We start from the raw sequence: 16,408 nt of genomic DNA, 5'->3' as shown, positions 1-16,408 counted from the left end.
ATGGTTGCTGGAGTCCAGCTACAATGGGAGGACCACAGATTCCCCAGCCCTCCACTAGTGACTGGTATCATAGACTGTGGTGAAACTTCACTACAGCTTGTGGTTTGTGTAGGACAGGCAAATCATGAGCCTAGGTTTGTATGTAACACTAAGCCAAGCCATAGTTTAGCTCCAGGTAGCAGAGCAGCAGCAGGACCAGAGGAAGTGTGCTGTACATATGCTCATTTTCACTAAGACAATTTGCATTAGTGTTACATGTGAACTGGGACACTGCATGGTTTTGAATTCTAATACTTTTCTATTTCTCCCCTTATACTTTTACAGTGTCCATGATTTTATACAGTGCTTCCTTGGCATCCAACTATAAGAAATGCGTTAAAAATGCCTGTAGTTTTTCAAAAGTTAGAAGTGCCTATATAACCATCTATTGTAACTCCAGGATCTTAATTTTGAAGTGGTTCAAACCAGTTTAGATCCCATCCAAATGCATATGGAGCTAGGGTTTTTATTAAGTTTCCGTGACCATTCTGTTGCCTAATCACTCAATTTGGATATATGCTGTTGCAACTGCTCACAGTTTGAGGATTTGCCATCATAAATAATCTAGAATCACATGCTAATTTGACTTTCCATTAATCTCTTTTCAGATCATTTTTAAAAATTAAATCGCACTGATTCTAGTAACAGCGCCTTCAGAAATCCAACTGCTTATACCTCTTCATTGCAAAAATTGTTTATTTTTACCCTCTGTTTTCTGTCTTTTAACTAGATTCTGGCCCAAAGCCAGTGACTGAAACTAATAGAGTTGTTGAAGTTTTGAAAAAATGACATAACATGGTCATATGTATTAAATGCACAACTGCATGAGAAAAAGTGAAATTTTAGTTAATAATATGGCTACCTAAGTTTTGCAAAACGTGACTTCTTAGCTATATGCCTCCCACTTCTAGAACCAAATCTGCAAGTTCTAGAAAATGGAAATAGATATTAGTCTGTATCCATAATAAATTGCTTGCTTGCTTCCAACTGCAATCAACCAGATTTTTAAAATTCCCCATGGTTGCAGCAGGCGTGATCTTGTATTTTCAGGATAGTACAGAATTACTGTCTGGGTGCAAAAATGTTCTGTAAAAATATTTCAGTAGAAGACTAAGTTTTATTCCAGTGAGGCTCACTTGGCTATAAAGATTTTGACTTTTCAATCTCAACTACAAAAAAAATGTTATAACATATTATATAGAATATTAATAATATTCTGAGTAGACCAATTGACATTACTGGGCATGGCTAACATAGAACTATTAAATTACAGTGGATCTACTTTGAGTAGACCATAGTAGGAAATAACTTTGTGGGTTTCCAGTTCTGTTATGCTTTTTAAAAAGTCTTACAAAGAACCCTGAAAGTAGTTAGGATTAAAACTTGTGCATGTTTAAATTGTAAGTTTGGTACAGCTGCTGTTACCTTGAAAAGCACCACACTGGAATTGATTATATTATAGGATTATTGTTTTCTTCCTCTTTCAGGCAATGGGTGTCTACCTATATGGAGAGTTAATGGTGAATGAGGATGCAAAACAACAAGAAATTGCACGTAAAAGTTTTGCCACAACCCGTGACCAAATGGATGCGTCCTCCGCTAAAGTAGTGGCAGAGATGTTGTTTTGATGAGGTGGTTTTTCTTTCCCAGATAGTTCATTTCTCAGGGGAAGAAAATAGTTTATGAATGAGTAAGTTTATTTATCAAAACCTAAAATCTCTTAAAATCCTCAAAGTAAAGAAAGCTATCCAGAGAGGGAGCTGTGTTAAAAAGTAGGATGATAATAGTAGGGTAAAATCATAAAAGATGGCCAAGAATGTTTCAATGTAAGCAACTAAAAAGTATCTGTATTTCTATGAGCAAGCAAATATTTTGAAATCTGGACTCTAAGATTGTTATAGTGTATCATATGCAAACTGTGATCAAAACATAGAACTCTTGAGGCTGAAAAGAATCCACACAATTTTTACATATGTTTGGAGCATGTGAGAATGGCAAGTGTTATAGCTTACATTCTTACATAGTTGCTGGTATCTTTGACGGGAGCTCCCAGCAAATAAAAATTACCTATGCTCTTCTAAATACATGTAATATTTGGATATATCTGTGGTAGAAATAGGTAACTTTTTATTGTATTTAATTAATTAATTGGTTTAACATGAACCTTTTTAATGCCTCATTTGAGGCAGGATTGCCAAGGGAAAATAACAACTTTATTTAAGTTGAACATCATTTTGCTGGCCAGTTTTTGAAGTACCAGGTGAGGCTTGGACATTTCTTATATATGGCTTTTGGAGTAGCCTGAACCCATTTATAAATCATCGGCGTTCCCTCAGTTTTTATGTGATCAGCATGTTGTGTAATGCTAAATAGAACTGGTCTTTGCCATCCTATGGTGAGCATTTTGACAGCCTGTGATACAGTTGGACAATGCATTAAACAGCAACTATTTTAATACTGTCGTAAGTGGATAATTTACTCTGAAATATTTCCTTTTCTATTTGGTTTATGTTATACAGAATAATTAAAGTTTAGCAGAAGGATCCTTTCCAGGCTAGTATTCCTAGGTTTTCATTTAATGAGGTTAACAATTTAAAAGACACAAATAATTTGGATTATTCACATAACTTTTAAACGAGGTAGTATTAAAAGACCAACCAGTAACAAAATTGTTCCACTAGAAACGAATGCTTAGGAAAGGATGCACCAGGATATAAAAAGTGTTAATTGTGTTTGTGTATTTTTATTTTTTGTAGAAAGGGCTGCTCTGGTTATGAAGTTGAATATGGAAAATCTTGTTCTTCATATGTGGGGGGACAAAGATATACCAAATAAACTGGTGGGCTTTGCTTGCAAACATATATTCAAGCTTGGCTTCTGGTTAATGTAGATTATAAGGAACTAGCAAAATGTGGTTTAGTGATTTGATAACATGTTCAGTTTCACCTTAATCTTTTTAGAACAGAGTCAGAAATTCAAATTTAAAATGGGTTATTCTTCTGCTGGGTGAGCAATTCATTCAATCCACCACCCTAATTTTTTTAATTAAAAAAATAACAATTTATATTAAGAACACTTAACTCTGTTGGCAATAGAATACTCTTCATACTGTTTTATGAACTTTTTATACTGTTTTATAGAGCTGATACGTATGATTTGTTTTGAGTAGCCCAAATGGTGAGCCAACGAATATTCTAGCATGTAAACGAAATGAGTGAAAAGATTAGCTTTTTCAAGTTATCTTGATGGAAAAGAGAAAAGCCACCCACATTTCCTTCGTTTTGGTTGTTTGGGTTCCTGGCATGCTGATTTGTGACTTAAGATTAAAATCACATTGCCAGGGATTACCACATAACCATGACATTGGCATCTGTAACTGCATGTGGGTATGGCAATCTCCTATCCACACTGTTGGAACCCCTGAATCTACTTCTCCTAAAAATGTACAGACAAGTCACTGAAGGACTTCAGCTGCTACTGTAACTATGTTCAGATGAAGACCTCTCTAGTGAGGTGCAGAGCTTAGCTGATTGGTGAACAGTGACTGATTTCCTCTTTGTTCACAGTGGCTAAGTTCTGCACCTGAAGAGAAGGTGAGATGGAAAACTCTCTTAAAATGTTGACTGCTGCTGTAGTAGTATCATAGCACATGTGTGCCTGGAATCTAGTTTGCAGATTGTAACAGGCGAAGAAGCCGTGGGAAAGATGCAAACCCTGTACCCTTCTTCCTGCCAAGAATGCAAAGAATCCACGTGAGAAAACACCTTGCTTGGCTACAGTATAGAAGTAATCAATAACTGTGGAAGAGCCTAAAAAGTATTGTATTTTATAAAGGAGTGTGCCGTTCTTAAAGCAGCCCCGATGGGTGCAAAGTCCAGTGTGTATATTGATATTAAATGGCTGTTTCTTATTGGAACTGTCGCCTTGCAGCAGATACTGTTCCTGGCTGTCGATGGACCCGTCCTCCGGTGCCTACTGAGCTGATATCAGTTCTGATTTTATATACTGGCTCAGTTCAGCAGGAACAGGAGTCGAGCCCTAAAGCAAAAAAGATTCTTTTCTAAATGCACAGACGTCTGTGAAAACCTAACTCTTACTTCATGTCTGAAACCAAAGATAGAACAGACCAGTACTTTGATGTGGATCACAAACAAATCCTTACATGGACTACATGCCATGCTCTTGCAAAAGGAGCTAGTAGCTTTGCCAGTGGGTGGGTGAGGTATGTGTAGGCTGTATCAAGTTAGGATTACTCCTTCAATGAGGAAGCATCCTGGGTACTTCATTCTGGCATTCAACCTACTAGTTGCTATTTTCTGAACAGAGGAAGAATGTTTTGTTGTTGCTCTTCTTTCCAATTAAAATATATTTTCAAGGAAGCTGTGCTGGTGGTCACAGAATACTACTGTGGTGTGACTTTTTATGCTATGCTGTGGAATACTGGACCTGATGTCTTCTCAAGTTACAGTCAGCCTTATGACAGAGCATGTGACATTCACATGGATATCAAGTTCCAGTTTCTACTCCGTTACATCTGTTGCGATTCTCTCCCACTTCATGCATACAAGGAAAATGAGATTGAGAGAGATGCCCCCTTTCAAGAAGGATAGTAAAGAAAAGCCATCCCCTACATTACTGAACTTTTTTACAAGCATTCCTTCACTGTGACAGAGTAGTAAGTTTTACCACTGTTTCCCTTGCAGGAAAGATCAGAGACTTTTAATGTATCTTCTAGCAAAGGCTGGTGGTACTAAGATTTCATTGACCTTGGACATCAAAGGAACAATTTATGTGACTGCTAAAACAACCAGCTGACAAACATTTTACCCCATACTTTTCTTTGCCAGAGGGTAATGGCAGTGAAGCAGGAAAAAACTCCAATATCCCCTCACTTCTGTAAGTGTCTGTGGCGCCATCTTATTATCTGCCAGAAGACACTTTATTGTAATATTTATCATGAGGTATTATGCACACCAGGCCAGAAAATCACCGGAGACAGATTTATTTAAATAGGTATTTTGTACTACTTTTGCATTTAGCAAACTGATAATTAAAATCTGCTGCAAAATTTAAAGTCGGTTTGGCGCAAACAAGTAATTACTAATCTAAATTGTTAATATTGAGCTTGTGGACATTTTTATCATGTTTTAGCACAGCTACAGGGAAAAATAACTAGATGCAAAATGGACCCTTGGGGGATGTTTTCACTAATAAAATAATCTGAAGAAAACTGAAGTGACAAAGATGTCTGTCTTTCTCAAGGTCTTTTTTATGGGTAACTTATTGCCACAATATTGTGAGCACACCATTAAAACTCTTAACCATGAAATATAATAGTGACAAGCAGGTCACATCACTTTGCTATGAATGAAGCTAATCATGTTACTTATTAATCACAGTAGTTGTGGAAGTCCTGTCTTGTAAAATAATGGCAATAAGCTTTATAAATAAACAATTTTGTAAATCATGCATGTGCCAAAGTTGTATTTTCTCCTTTGTATTTCATCTCAAAATTATCAGTTGGTTTACTGATGACTACAAAAAGAGAAGGAGAGAATAATAAACCTTTATGAATGCACAAAACCAGAAACTCTGTTCCTGCTTACCTTCCTTAGGGGCATTCACCAAGTGCACATACGCACACAAGAGAGCTTCTCTGTCTGTGGTGTCCAACTCAAAAGAGTTCAGTTCCCAAACTCTAATTAGCTGAAATATGCTCCGACAGCAGTCCTGGATTCAGTCTTCCAAATTCAGGAGAAATCTGGAGTTTGTATGGCACCATACTGAGTTACTGCAGTCACAGTTAATGTAGACCTTTTGATGTATTCAAGAAAGGATCTGCTGCATTCATGAAGCAAGTTATGCTCTATTTCACAGGTTTTTTTGCAGAAAATAACAAAGAGAAAGCAAGTAATTCTTTTGTTGTTCAAGTGTGAAAGATGCAAAAGCTGAGTAAGGCGACTCAAAATGTATTTGCCACTGTACATGAAGGAGCTGTTGCCTTTTTTTCTGTCCTTGTGATTTTATTTTGATTTGTTAAATGTCAACATATAAATTATATTGCCGAGCATCTCTCTCAGCGCAGCCTGTTAACCTAGTGAAAAAGCATTGCCTTAAGTGCAGCACCATTGTTGTCGTCATCCTCTATGGATGTTCATGTTTAGCTTGTTTCACTGTCAAACAACAGGGATGTTGCCCAAGGGTTACAGTTCCTACACTGATTTAATAATTCCTCCTGGATTACATAGATATGCCAACTTCCATTTGTTAAATAAAATAAACTTTTTCTCCCAAATATCATACCCTCTCTGGTGGGCAAGAACACATTGTGCTGGCTATTATTTTGACATAACAATAGATTACGCTATACTATATGCTGATTTGCCAAATTGGGTGGATCAGTAGTCTAATTTAGTATAAGGCGACTTCTTTGTCTCTCTGGGATAGAGCAGCACCCTTTGCACCTCCTTTACCATGTAAAACTCTGGATCATGGTAGTGTAGAAAAGGCAATACATCAGACATTGAGGAGGAATTCTTATATAATTGCTTAAGGCAATACAATTCATCTAATAAACTGAACTCTACAAGAGCATATGCTACAATCTTTACTTTTTAAAGGGCTACACAAGACACTGCTGTGATGAGCTGACGCAAGTTAATTTCTTGGTGTCTCGCAAATTAAGAGTTGGTTCTATGACATGTTGAAATTGAGTTAACCAATCCAGAAGTTATGCCAAATAACACAGATAGAATTTGAAGTCAGAGATTGGTAAGTAGGGCTGGGCAATATCTAGTTTTCAACATCGTGATATATCAGCAGCTAAACATTGCGACTGAAGGCTGTGCTTTGCCAGCTCAGTTATTTTGAAACTGTTCTCACGATATGGTCTACAAACCAGTGTTGGACAATGCATGAATACATCACCCAACCCTACTGGTAAGGTCTTTTAAGACTGTTGACGCAGTAAATTAGGAATCCTAGGCTGCTGCTTCATGCACTTGTTTCTTTTCTAACAAAAATGCATTGAAGAATCTTAAGATTTCTACCACAAATTGGAATAATTCAACTTCATGTTGAGGCTACCAAAACCTAAATATAAAAGCCCATAAAGCATTACAGTAGCATACCTATTTCCTTCTTCAGAACCAGGCGGCTTGCTTGAAGAAAACACTGCAGAGGACTTTCATTTAGCTAATGGCAGTGTAGTTTCCAAGAAGACAAAATGAGAGCAGAAATAGATGCGAGCTCTGCAAAACCATCAGGAAAAAAGAAGCAAGCATGCTGTCTTCAAACAGAACTATTTGCCTGACCCAGTGCATGAAGGAGTTGTGACATAATTTACAATTAAAATTTACAAGAAACATGGAAAGTGGAGCGGTGTTAAAATAGGAATAATTTAGGAATCCACAACACTATCCAGGGAATTACTGTAGTGACTTTTTTTTATCCCACGCTGTAACAGATGAGCTTAATTGGCTAATAAAGAGAACTACTATGATTAAACCAAAACAAGCGAAAAGCAAATTTAAAATAATCAGGAAAAACCAAATTCTTAGCAGCAATGAATTCATGAAATTGTTTTCTTTTTCCTCTCTTACTATTATTTAAAGCAAAGCAATTGCTTGATAGGGACTATAGTACTGAAGCTTTGCTGCTGTCAGCTGAAAGTAGCCTGGGGTGTTTTGAGTTGCTTTGAGGGAGGGAGGCAGCTTCAGCCTGAGTTAGCTGTATGATGTTGGGCATTAAAAGGCCCCAGTCAGTTTTGAGTACACTTAAGCCCTTCAGAAAGCAGCTCTAGAGGTTTTAACGCCTTTAAAAGAGTCAGACAGATGGCTGAAGGAAGATAGCCAGAATAAGCAAGGGAAACTCCTTTTTGGCATTTGCTCTCATATGGACCACCCTAATGCAAATTCCTGGAATCAAAGCTAAGGTAGCATTTGAAATTGCAACCATGAACACGTCTTTTTAAAAGTTCAGGCAAGCATTTGAAATAAAAAACACATCAGTTTTCAGGCATTAGGCTGCTTGGTAGGTGGACTTAAACAGACCCACATGTTGATGTTACTGAGAATTATGAGCACTTGAAGCACCTGCCAATATGCTGTTTTTCTAACCTTGGTGAAGACTGCAATGCACAGACTGCAAAGCGTCCAATAGTTAGTCTAGAAGCTCCACAGGTGTAGAGCAGTAGGAATAGTACATTCTCTAAATAAAGGGAGGAAAGCAATACTGCTCTGCCTCTAAATTAATATACGTATTGAAATACAAATTTTTGTAGAAAATCATATTAGAATATGCAAAGTATAATGAATAAATACACTTTTATAAAAGTTTATAATTTGTATGCATGAGTGGGAGGAGCACATGCCAATTAGAGAGCACAGGGAGATAACTCCCCATCTTTCATCCAGCATGATTTATACATTGTGGGAAAGCTCCCTCCTCTGGCTGCCTCAATTAGGTAGAACAACTTCAGGCCTGTTCCACAGTCTTGTGATCCAAGTTGAACCCATTAAATTCCACCCCAAAACACTGAGCTGCGCACTGAACCCACTAATTTGTAATGCAGAGCCTTCCAAACTTTTCATGTTGTGGACACACTTTTTAGACATGCATCATTTTGCAACACAGTGATTCCGTTTTGCATAATTTCATGAAATGGTAATTCACTTTTACTAGCAAACCGGAGGTGAAACTAACCCCTTTCTAGCAACATGCCTCCACACTGCAGCTGATGCACTAATGTGTCACAACACACAGTTTGGAAAGCTCTGTTGTACTGGCTGGTTTGCATATGGAGATGTCTGCTGACAAAATACCCAACATCTGAAATAGCCACATCATAGTTAGAATGGTGAAGGAAGTACTCCCTTTTCTAGATGTTTTATTGCAATATATTCCATAGTTTAAGAAGTATGTGTGTGTAAGAGTTTTATTAATCACACTTTGGGACAAGTCTTGAATGGAAAGCTTGCCAAGTGAACTCAGAAATGAGTAAACATCTAAGTGCGTGCTTTCTGGGAAGTATGTCCTTTCTGTAAATAAAAAATGTGAAGGATTTCCAGACCAATCTACGATTTCTTCCCACTGAAGACTCTTAAGCTGCAAACTTGGGAACATTATGACTTGGTGCTTCTAAATATGTGAATTGACTGGTAGGGTGTAAAGAGGCTTGTTGTGAAGGAAAAATCAAACAAAATTTATTTCTAAGCTGCACAAGTATTTTCTTGGCATTGCTCAAAGGTGGCCTGTGGTTTAGAAAGGTCTGTGGTGCACATTGCCGTAGTACACTTGCTGACTAATGCTCTTTTAACAAAATATAGATCTGCTTCCTTTGGGGGGGGGTGTCAGAAGAAATATAAGAAGGTGATTGGTCACTAATCTGACACAGGGATTTACTTCAAAATGGATCATTAACAATCACTTGTGATAGGGCTTATATTTTACAAAGCAGCATCTCAGAAACAAGCAGTTGTGTAGCTCCCAGAGTATGGAAAGATACCATTAATCACATAGCTTTTCTCACAAGTTCTCTCACAATGCAAAGACAGAAAAAGATTGATCCAATCCATGCTCAAATATCACTTCAAATTTACTAGCATTCAGCTACATAAGGAAAACCCTCCAGTACAATTACATTTTGTTTTCAGCCTTATGACTTTTGGGACAAAGTTAATTAGAAGAAGGTCCTTTTAGGATGCAACCATATTAAATCAGAGAGTGACCTGAGAAAGGTCAGATATAATACTGCTCACAACTTCTATATCAATATTTTTAACTTTAGCATTCAACTGTACATACACATAGACACAAAACGCTTTCATATTTAAGGAAGCAAAAAGACCAAATACCTTCTCTCCATCCTCCATCTGGCTGTTCTGATTAGTTAGACTGACTATTGGGCCAAGCTGAGTATCACAAAGAAAACTAAAATCCACATTTTAGTTTTAGGAGGAGATCATTCACCAGCTTTACAGTCCTTTGATATTTCATTCCAAGTTGGCCGACTCTATTTGCAAGACGAGTTAGAACACCAGTAACTTCTGGGATTTCACTGTCTGCAATTACAAACTGAAAGGGGAGGGGGAAAAACAGAATTGAGAAAGTAGAAATGCTAGGATTTAGTAGAAAATTACACTGTAGAAGACAAAGAAAAAACAACCAGGGAAACCATCCCAATCTACAGCACGAAGAGAAAAAGCTCTTTGGGTTTTACAACAGAACAGAACAGTCTTCAAGCCGCACACAGACAGGCAGCAAAGTGACTAGGGAAGTAATCCCCAGTGCTTCTCTAACTTCCACACATAACTTGGGAGAAAAGCCCATTGTAGCACTGCAGCCACCATCACCTCGCTACCTTCAGCAGCACATGGGTCACTGAACTGACAGGGATAATAATCCCCATCTCTTTTCCACCCTGCCCCCCATCTCAGAAAAAAGCCCTTTGGGGCCTTGCAAGAAGGCAGGCAGCAAAGCAACTTTCTACCCCTCTAAAAATAAAAGTGATATGGTGACCTAACTCTTGTCTCAGTTCTGCATTCAAACTAGAAACGAGTTCCTCTTCACAGAGGAAGGGGTTCCACAATGCAGTTCGCAACACATTTAAAAATATTTTTAGGGGCACTCAAATTTTCCGAGTTCACCGGTTTTGAACCCGAAACAGCCTCGGCCCAGTATACCTGAAGGAGCATCTCCACCCCCATCAGTCAGCCTGGACACTGAGGTCCACCTCCAAAGGTGTTCTGCTGGTTCCCTTGCTATGAAAAGTGTAGTTACAGGGAACCAGGCAGAGGGCCTTCTTGGTGGTGGGATGTCAAGGAAATAAACAACTATCTGACTTTTAGAAGACATCTGAATGTTTGATGTTTTAGCATGTTCCGATATATGCTGTGAGCTGGCCAGAGTGGCTGGGGGAAATCATCATCATCATCAAACCAGAATTCTCCCCACCATAACTTTAATCCAGGTGTAGGAAAATGGTATACACCACCTTTTGGTTTGCTCCACCATGTGACACAGAGGCTGCGATGAGTGCACACACAACTAAGGCACAAGCAGGGGCTTCCTTGTTCACAATGGACATTCTGCAGAATTTTTATTTGTTCACACTGGTAGGTATCTTGCTATCAGTAAAAAAATGAAGAAAAATACTTACATGGGTAATAAATTCTTTGGCTACTGTGTGTCCAGTAGGAGTAAACAGCAGAAAGCTGATAACCAGGTGTGTAACTACCAGGTTGCTACTTGATTTGTTTTGTTTTGTTCCACTGCTAACTGCAGTCTGCAGATCTGTGACAGAAATAGTTGGAGTTCTGAACAGGGCAGTCAGATGGTCACATACAGATCTTGCTTCCACCTGTTGAGAAGCATTGCAAGGAATAAAAGTTTGCAAAGTGAAAGATAAACATTTGTTTTCTTGCGATTTGCAGAAAAGCACATAACTGATTCCTGAGCCAGTGACGGAGGGTCAGAGGGAGAGCTTCTGGACCACAAAGAGCAGAATGAAGATTCCAAAAGAACTAGAAACTCCCCGCTTTTGGTAGTCTTGAAATACTAAGCACCGAGGACCATGATACAGGGCTTGACCTCTCTCTTTTTTTGGTAAAAGGAAATGGTGAAAGTCACAAAGTGGAATGAAGTTAGGTTGTTCTATTGTGGGGAAGAGAACAGAAGGCTCTTTGAGAGCTCATGACAATACAGCAGCTACAAATCAATTAATCCCCGTGCAATCTGACCTCATCTGATAAAAAAATCTGATATGAATCCAGGGGGGGGGTGTTGGTTTCCTTCTAGTATTGTTTAAAATACATCCCCCCCCCCCACCTTCCCGTCTTGGAGCAGCCAGAACAAACAGCTTCTGGAGCCAAAACAGAGGCAGGATTTGAGAGTCTGTGCATTAAAGGAAATTATTGGCTAGATCCTAAGAAGTATTACCTAAAAATATTTGCTACATAAAAGGCATGGCAGGAAATGGAAAATATCTCCTTCCTGGCAACCCTAAACACACTAGTTTTAAGCAACTTATTTCTGTATTGTGTCTTTCCCCCTCTGTTAACGTTTATAAATATGCTTCCTGATTTTAAAATGTCTATATCATTGGCCCAACGAATGCGGCAGGCTGCATTCTGGACCTTGAGCAGGAAGAGGGTAATTTGAAAGTGGGGGATATTTACATCGCCCCTTGTCATGGTCAGATTTAGGCTTTCAGCACCTTCTCCCCTCTGCAGAGGTGGGCCGCCATCATAGTCTAATAGGTCCCATGGGTTTCCAGACAGCTATAGGGGATTTTCTGGCTGGTATGACTGGTGCTTCTGTCAAAGCCCTGGCTGGGACATCCAAATAGCTCAAGCCATTGACATGATCACCCCTGAGCGTCTTTCTCCCACTTCATGGAACCCATTTAGCCCCCTGGTATACCCCAGAGTTTAAGATGAGGAAAAAAGTTGGGAGGCAGTTTGAACACAAGTGGAGGAAAACTCTGGTCAAATGAAATTGAACGCTGGTGAGGACTAGTGGCAGGGAAGGTAACAAAGTAGGCTGGGCCAGATTAATGCCTCCTTGCAATATGGGGTGGTCCCTGCCAGCTTGAAGGAGGCAGTGCTAAAACCACTCCTCCAGAATCCCTCCCTGGTCTCAGAAAATCTTCAGGTCTATTTCCATTCTGTAATTATACATAAATTGATTTCAACATTAATGTAACTTCTGGCACCCCCACAACATGTATATAATGACTGCAGTTTCACTCTTTTTATTTTGCCTACTCAGGGGTTAAAATTCTCTCTGTGGAAACTGCTGCAAAACCACATGCTTAAAGAGTTTTTTTCTTTTTTATCCTTAATTTCAGTTTTGCAGCTGAAGAAAAAGGGGTGTGGGAGGAGAGAGTATTTACTGGAAAGGGTCAAGTTAGGGCATGAGCGGTTAAAGAAATTAAAAGGTGTAAACAGAACTAACCCCTGGCAGCATTTTAATGAAAGAAGACTCCGTAAGTAAAGGAAGTGACAATTAAAATTTCCAGAGGTTACTATTATTTTGTGGTACCCATAATGAAGGTGCCAGGCTTACCTCTGTAGTGCAATTTTGCATCAAGAGAAGACTACATTCTAGTGTCACTGCTTTTTTTACTACTACTGTCACTACCATTAGAAGCAGAACTATTCCCTGAACTTCAGGGAGGTCATTAATGTACAGAAAACTTACTGTGTACACTCTTACTTGTGCAAAACACAAGAGGCACATAGAGGTATTAATAAGCACACATACTAACATGGAACATATAACTGCTATCACTTAGCAAGTCACCTGAGTCACAGCTGCAGCAGCTCCTGGTTCTATCCCTCTTTGCCTGTGGGCAGTGAGCACATAGTGCACAGTCAGGCAACAGACCGCCCAGTTGCCAGAATTCAAAGGAATGCCATGGAATAAAGTTGATGGGGACATCCATAATGGACTAATGCGAAGAGTGTACATTACCCTACAACAATGCCAGTTGTTGGAAAGGGGAAGAAATAGCCCAACATAATTGTGTTTCATTTATTTTTACATTAGGAAAGGTTAACCTAATGTCACTGCTATTGGTGATAATGGAAGAACTGTCTCGTTACCACCACACAAAGTTTTAACGTGATCATACTGTGAGACCGCCAAGAGCTGTACAATTTTACTAGTGAATGATTCAAGAGTGGCAACTGGCAGTGCAGAAAGCTAGCTGAATAGAGATTATTACATTATAAATGCTTAATGGACAGCTAGCATTTTATTCACCTGCCCTACTAATAGTCTAATCCTCAGAGCTGCTGTTATTTTCCACTACTGATACAGCAGAGTTGCTGTGGCCAGCAACAGACTTAATAGAAAGTCTTGTGACTGGAAATTTTAATGAATGGAAGATCCCTAGAAAGAATCTCTAAGCCTTAAACCAGGAACAGAGGACATCTGGGCCACAGGCCAAATTAGGCCTGCTAGGGGTCCTAATTTGGCCCCAAAGGCCATTTTTTCCAAGGCACGGCTGCCTGATGTCATATGAAACCAGGTATAGGGCAGGCAAAGCCATGACTGCAAACGCACTCCCAATTACTCCTTAGCAAAACTGCGTTGCATTCAGTGCCTTTTAAATTTCCTGCCAGAGGCAAGGCCCACTTTCCAAGCTCCTGAATGGAGCCAATCCCTGCAGAAAGTGGGGTTTGCAATCAGCACTGAATTTCAATTACAGCCTTTACAGCCTTGGCTTAAATAACAACTGGGGCAAAATATTTCTTCTACACCAATGCCTCACATTTCTGACATATGGCCGATTACTGAATTCTCACATGCATAGATAGAACTACCCACCATTGTTTGAGTTCTCCGCCGATTCTCTTCACCTGGATAATAGTAAAATGCCAAAAGCCACAACAAAGCATCTGAGGATTCCACTTGTGACAACAACTGCTCTGCTGCGATATCAGCCCATTCTCCGAAATGAACAAACAAAAACCAGTTCTCAAAGAGGTCTCCACAATACCTGGAATAGCACAAAATGTATTTCAGTTTTTCCATTAATTATAATTTTAAATTTCATCATAGATTCCCAAGAGGTGCTCATTTGGAACCTGTGCAGTCTTATCTGCACATGAGGCAAGGCAATCCATGGCAGTACAATAATAATATTTCATAACAGGAAAAGTAATTCCTTCAGCAGAGAGGTATCTAGCAATTAATTTCCAATATGCACTTAAATAATAAAAAAGATAGGTCACAAATATTTTAGACATTTTTCTTAAAACTGCACTTTGAAAACTGTCTTCTGCCTCGAACAACTTTTACATGCAAATGAAACACAAACTTTTGTTTCTCATTTCTGTTACAAGATTACAGTGGTACCTCTGGTTACAAACTTAATTCCTGAGGTCCGTTCTTAACCTGAAACCATTCTTAACCTGAGGTACCACTTTAGCTAATGGGGCCTCCCGCTGCCAGTGTGTCGCCAGCGCACAATTTCTGTTCTCATCCTGGGGCAAAGTTCTTAACCTGAAGTACTACTTCCAGGTTAGTGGAGTCTGTAACCTGAAGTGTTTGTATTCTGAGGTACCACTGTATAGTGTTTGAGGAGCTGACCATATTTATTTATTTATTTATTTGTATTTTATTTTAAATATTTTAGCCACTTTTCAGATCAACTATCCATCCAAAGCAAAGCAAAAGATAAAACATAACTGTCAGGGAACTGACATCGGAGGAAAGGGAAGTGGTAAGGCTCCCAGAGACTGGGAGAGAGTCAACAGCCAAAGCAGGGACCAGCAGGGGGAGCGCGGGGTCTCTGGAGGAGGATCTCAGTAATGCTGAGAGAGACGCAGCAGCCCAGGCAGGAAGCAGCAGGGGAGAGAAAGGGGTGAGAGACACTTCGAGCGAAAATAGCGGGGAGGTGTCAGAAGCAACTGCAGGGAGACCCATACTTCGCCGGAAGCTGCCACGTCGTGAGTCCAGGAGACGCGTTTCCGTTAAGGAACTTCTTTGCTGGAAGCGCTTCCGCAGACAGCCACTGTCAGACTCTACTAGTGACTAGAGCAGACATGTCTGAGGAGCTCTGTCACACACAGAGGTTTGTGGGATCGCACAAACTCTGAAGGGGCACTATTTTAAGCACAAGCAGCTACCCATCCCCTGACAGCAGTCTGACAGTCTCTGTACGCTGCCTGTGCAGGAGAAAGCATCATGAGCAACCCAGTCGGAACCGGAGACGCAGGGGTTGGAGCTGGTCCAAGCTTGGAAGAAAGGTATCAAGCTCTGGAGGTCCAACTTGCGCTGCAGACGGCGAGGCTCGAGGAGAGAAGGGCTCAGGATGCTGACAAAAAGGGGAGAACCACTCAGTTCCCCAGAAAGGTACCAGGATTGGTGCAGAAGTTTGGGGGGGACCCCAAGGATTACCATGCCTTTAGGACTGAGATGCAATATGCTCTGAATGTGCAGTTTGATGAGTTCCCTGATGAGGAATCGCGAGTTGCGTTCGTAATTGGGCATCTTGAGAAGGGGGCGCGGGACTGGGTTCGACCCCTGATGGCAACGCACAACGATATCCTAAAGGACACTATGAAATTCTTTCGTGCAATGGATATCATGTTTTCCAGCGATATTGAGGAAGGGGCGGTACGCAGACAGCTAATGGCTTGCAAGCAGGGAAGCAGATCTGTCCGTGAGTACTGGACTGAATTTACCATGCTGATTCACAGATTGGGGTGGGATTTATCGGCAGCCCCCATTCAGATGCTATTTGAAGAAGGTCTTTCTTCAGCTGTGAAAGACGAGCTGGCCAGGAGCCCCAGGGCGGGGTCAATGGATCAGCTGACCAAATCTGCGCTGACCATTGGAGCGCGCCAGGAGGCAAGAGCCT

At 40.1% G+C, this 16,408-nt stretch overlaps 2 protein-coding genes across 17 annotated transcripts in view; one reads left to right on the top strand and one right to left on the bottom strand.

Moving 5' to 3' along the window:
* AOPEP (aminopeptidase O (putative)) overlaps window positions 1-5,506 on the top strand; it is a 193,287-nt gene extending 187,781 nt beyond the window's left edge. For 7 of the 8 annotated variants that reach the window (XM_082241560.1, XM_082241558.1, XM_082241559.1 and 4 more), the window contains 2 exons: window positions 1,527-1,729; window positions 3,606-5,506. In XM_082241560.1, coding sequence (XP_082097686.1) covers window positions 1,527-1,667 — 141 coding nt within the window. In that variant the 3' untranslated portion in view covers window positions 1,668-1,729; window positions 3,606-5,506. The remainder of the gene's footprint in view (window positions 1-1,526; window positions 1,730-3,605) is intronic. The other variant, XM_082241561.1, reaches the window with a different exon arrangement.
* FANCC (FA complementation group C) overlaps window positions 5,219-16,408 on the bottom strand; it is a 75,303-nt gene continuing 64,113 nt past the window's right edge. For 5 of the 9 annotated variants that reach the window (XR_014224366.1, XR_014224370.1, XR_014224371.1 and 2 more), the window contains exons 14-17: window positions 14,371-14,542; window positions 11,198-11,398; window positions 9,894-10,113; window positions 5,219-7,289 (exon numbers count right to left, since the gene is read on the bottom strand). Coding sequence is in view for 1 of the 9 variants with exons in the window: in XM_082241587.1 (XP_082097713.1) it covers window positions 9,970-10,113; window positions 11,198-11,398; window positions 14,371-14,542 (517 nt within the window). In the remaining 8 variants the exon portion in view is untranslated. Of the gene's footprint in view, window positions 7,290-9,616; window positions 10,114-11,197; window positions 11,399-14,370; window positions 14,543-16,408 lie in introns of those variants that run through there. The other 4 variants (XR_014224367.1, XR_014224368.1, XR_014224369.1 and 1 more) reach the window with 4 other exon arrangements.

Source organism: Podarcis vaucheri, assembly GCF_965113315.1.
Source record: "Podarcis vaucheri genome assembly, chromosome: 11".
Taxonomy (NCBI): domain Eukaryota; kingdom Metazoa; phylum Chordata; class Lepidosauria; order Squamata; family Lacertidae; genus Podarcis; species Podarcis vaucheri.
This window is presented reverse-complemented; position numbering and strand designations above follow the sequence as displayed.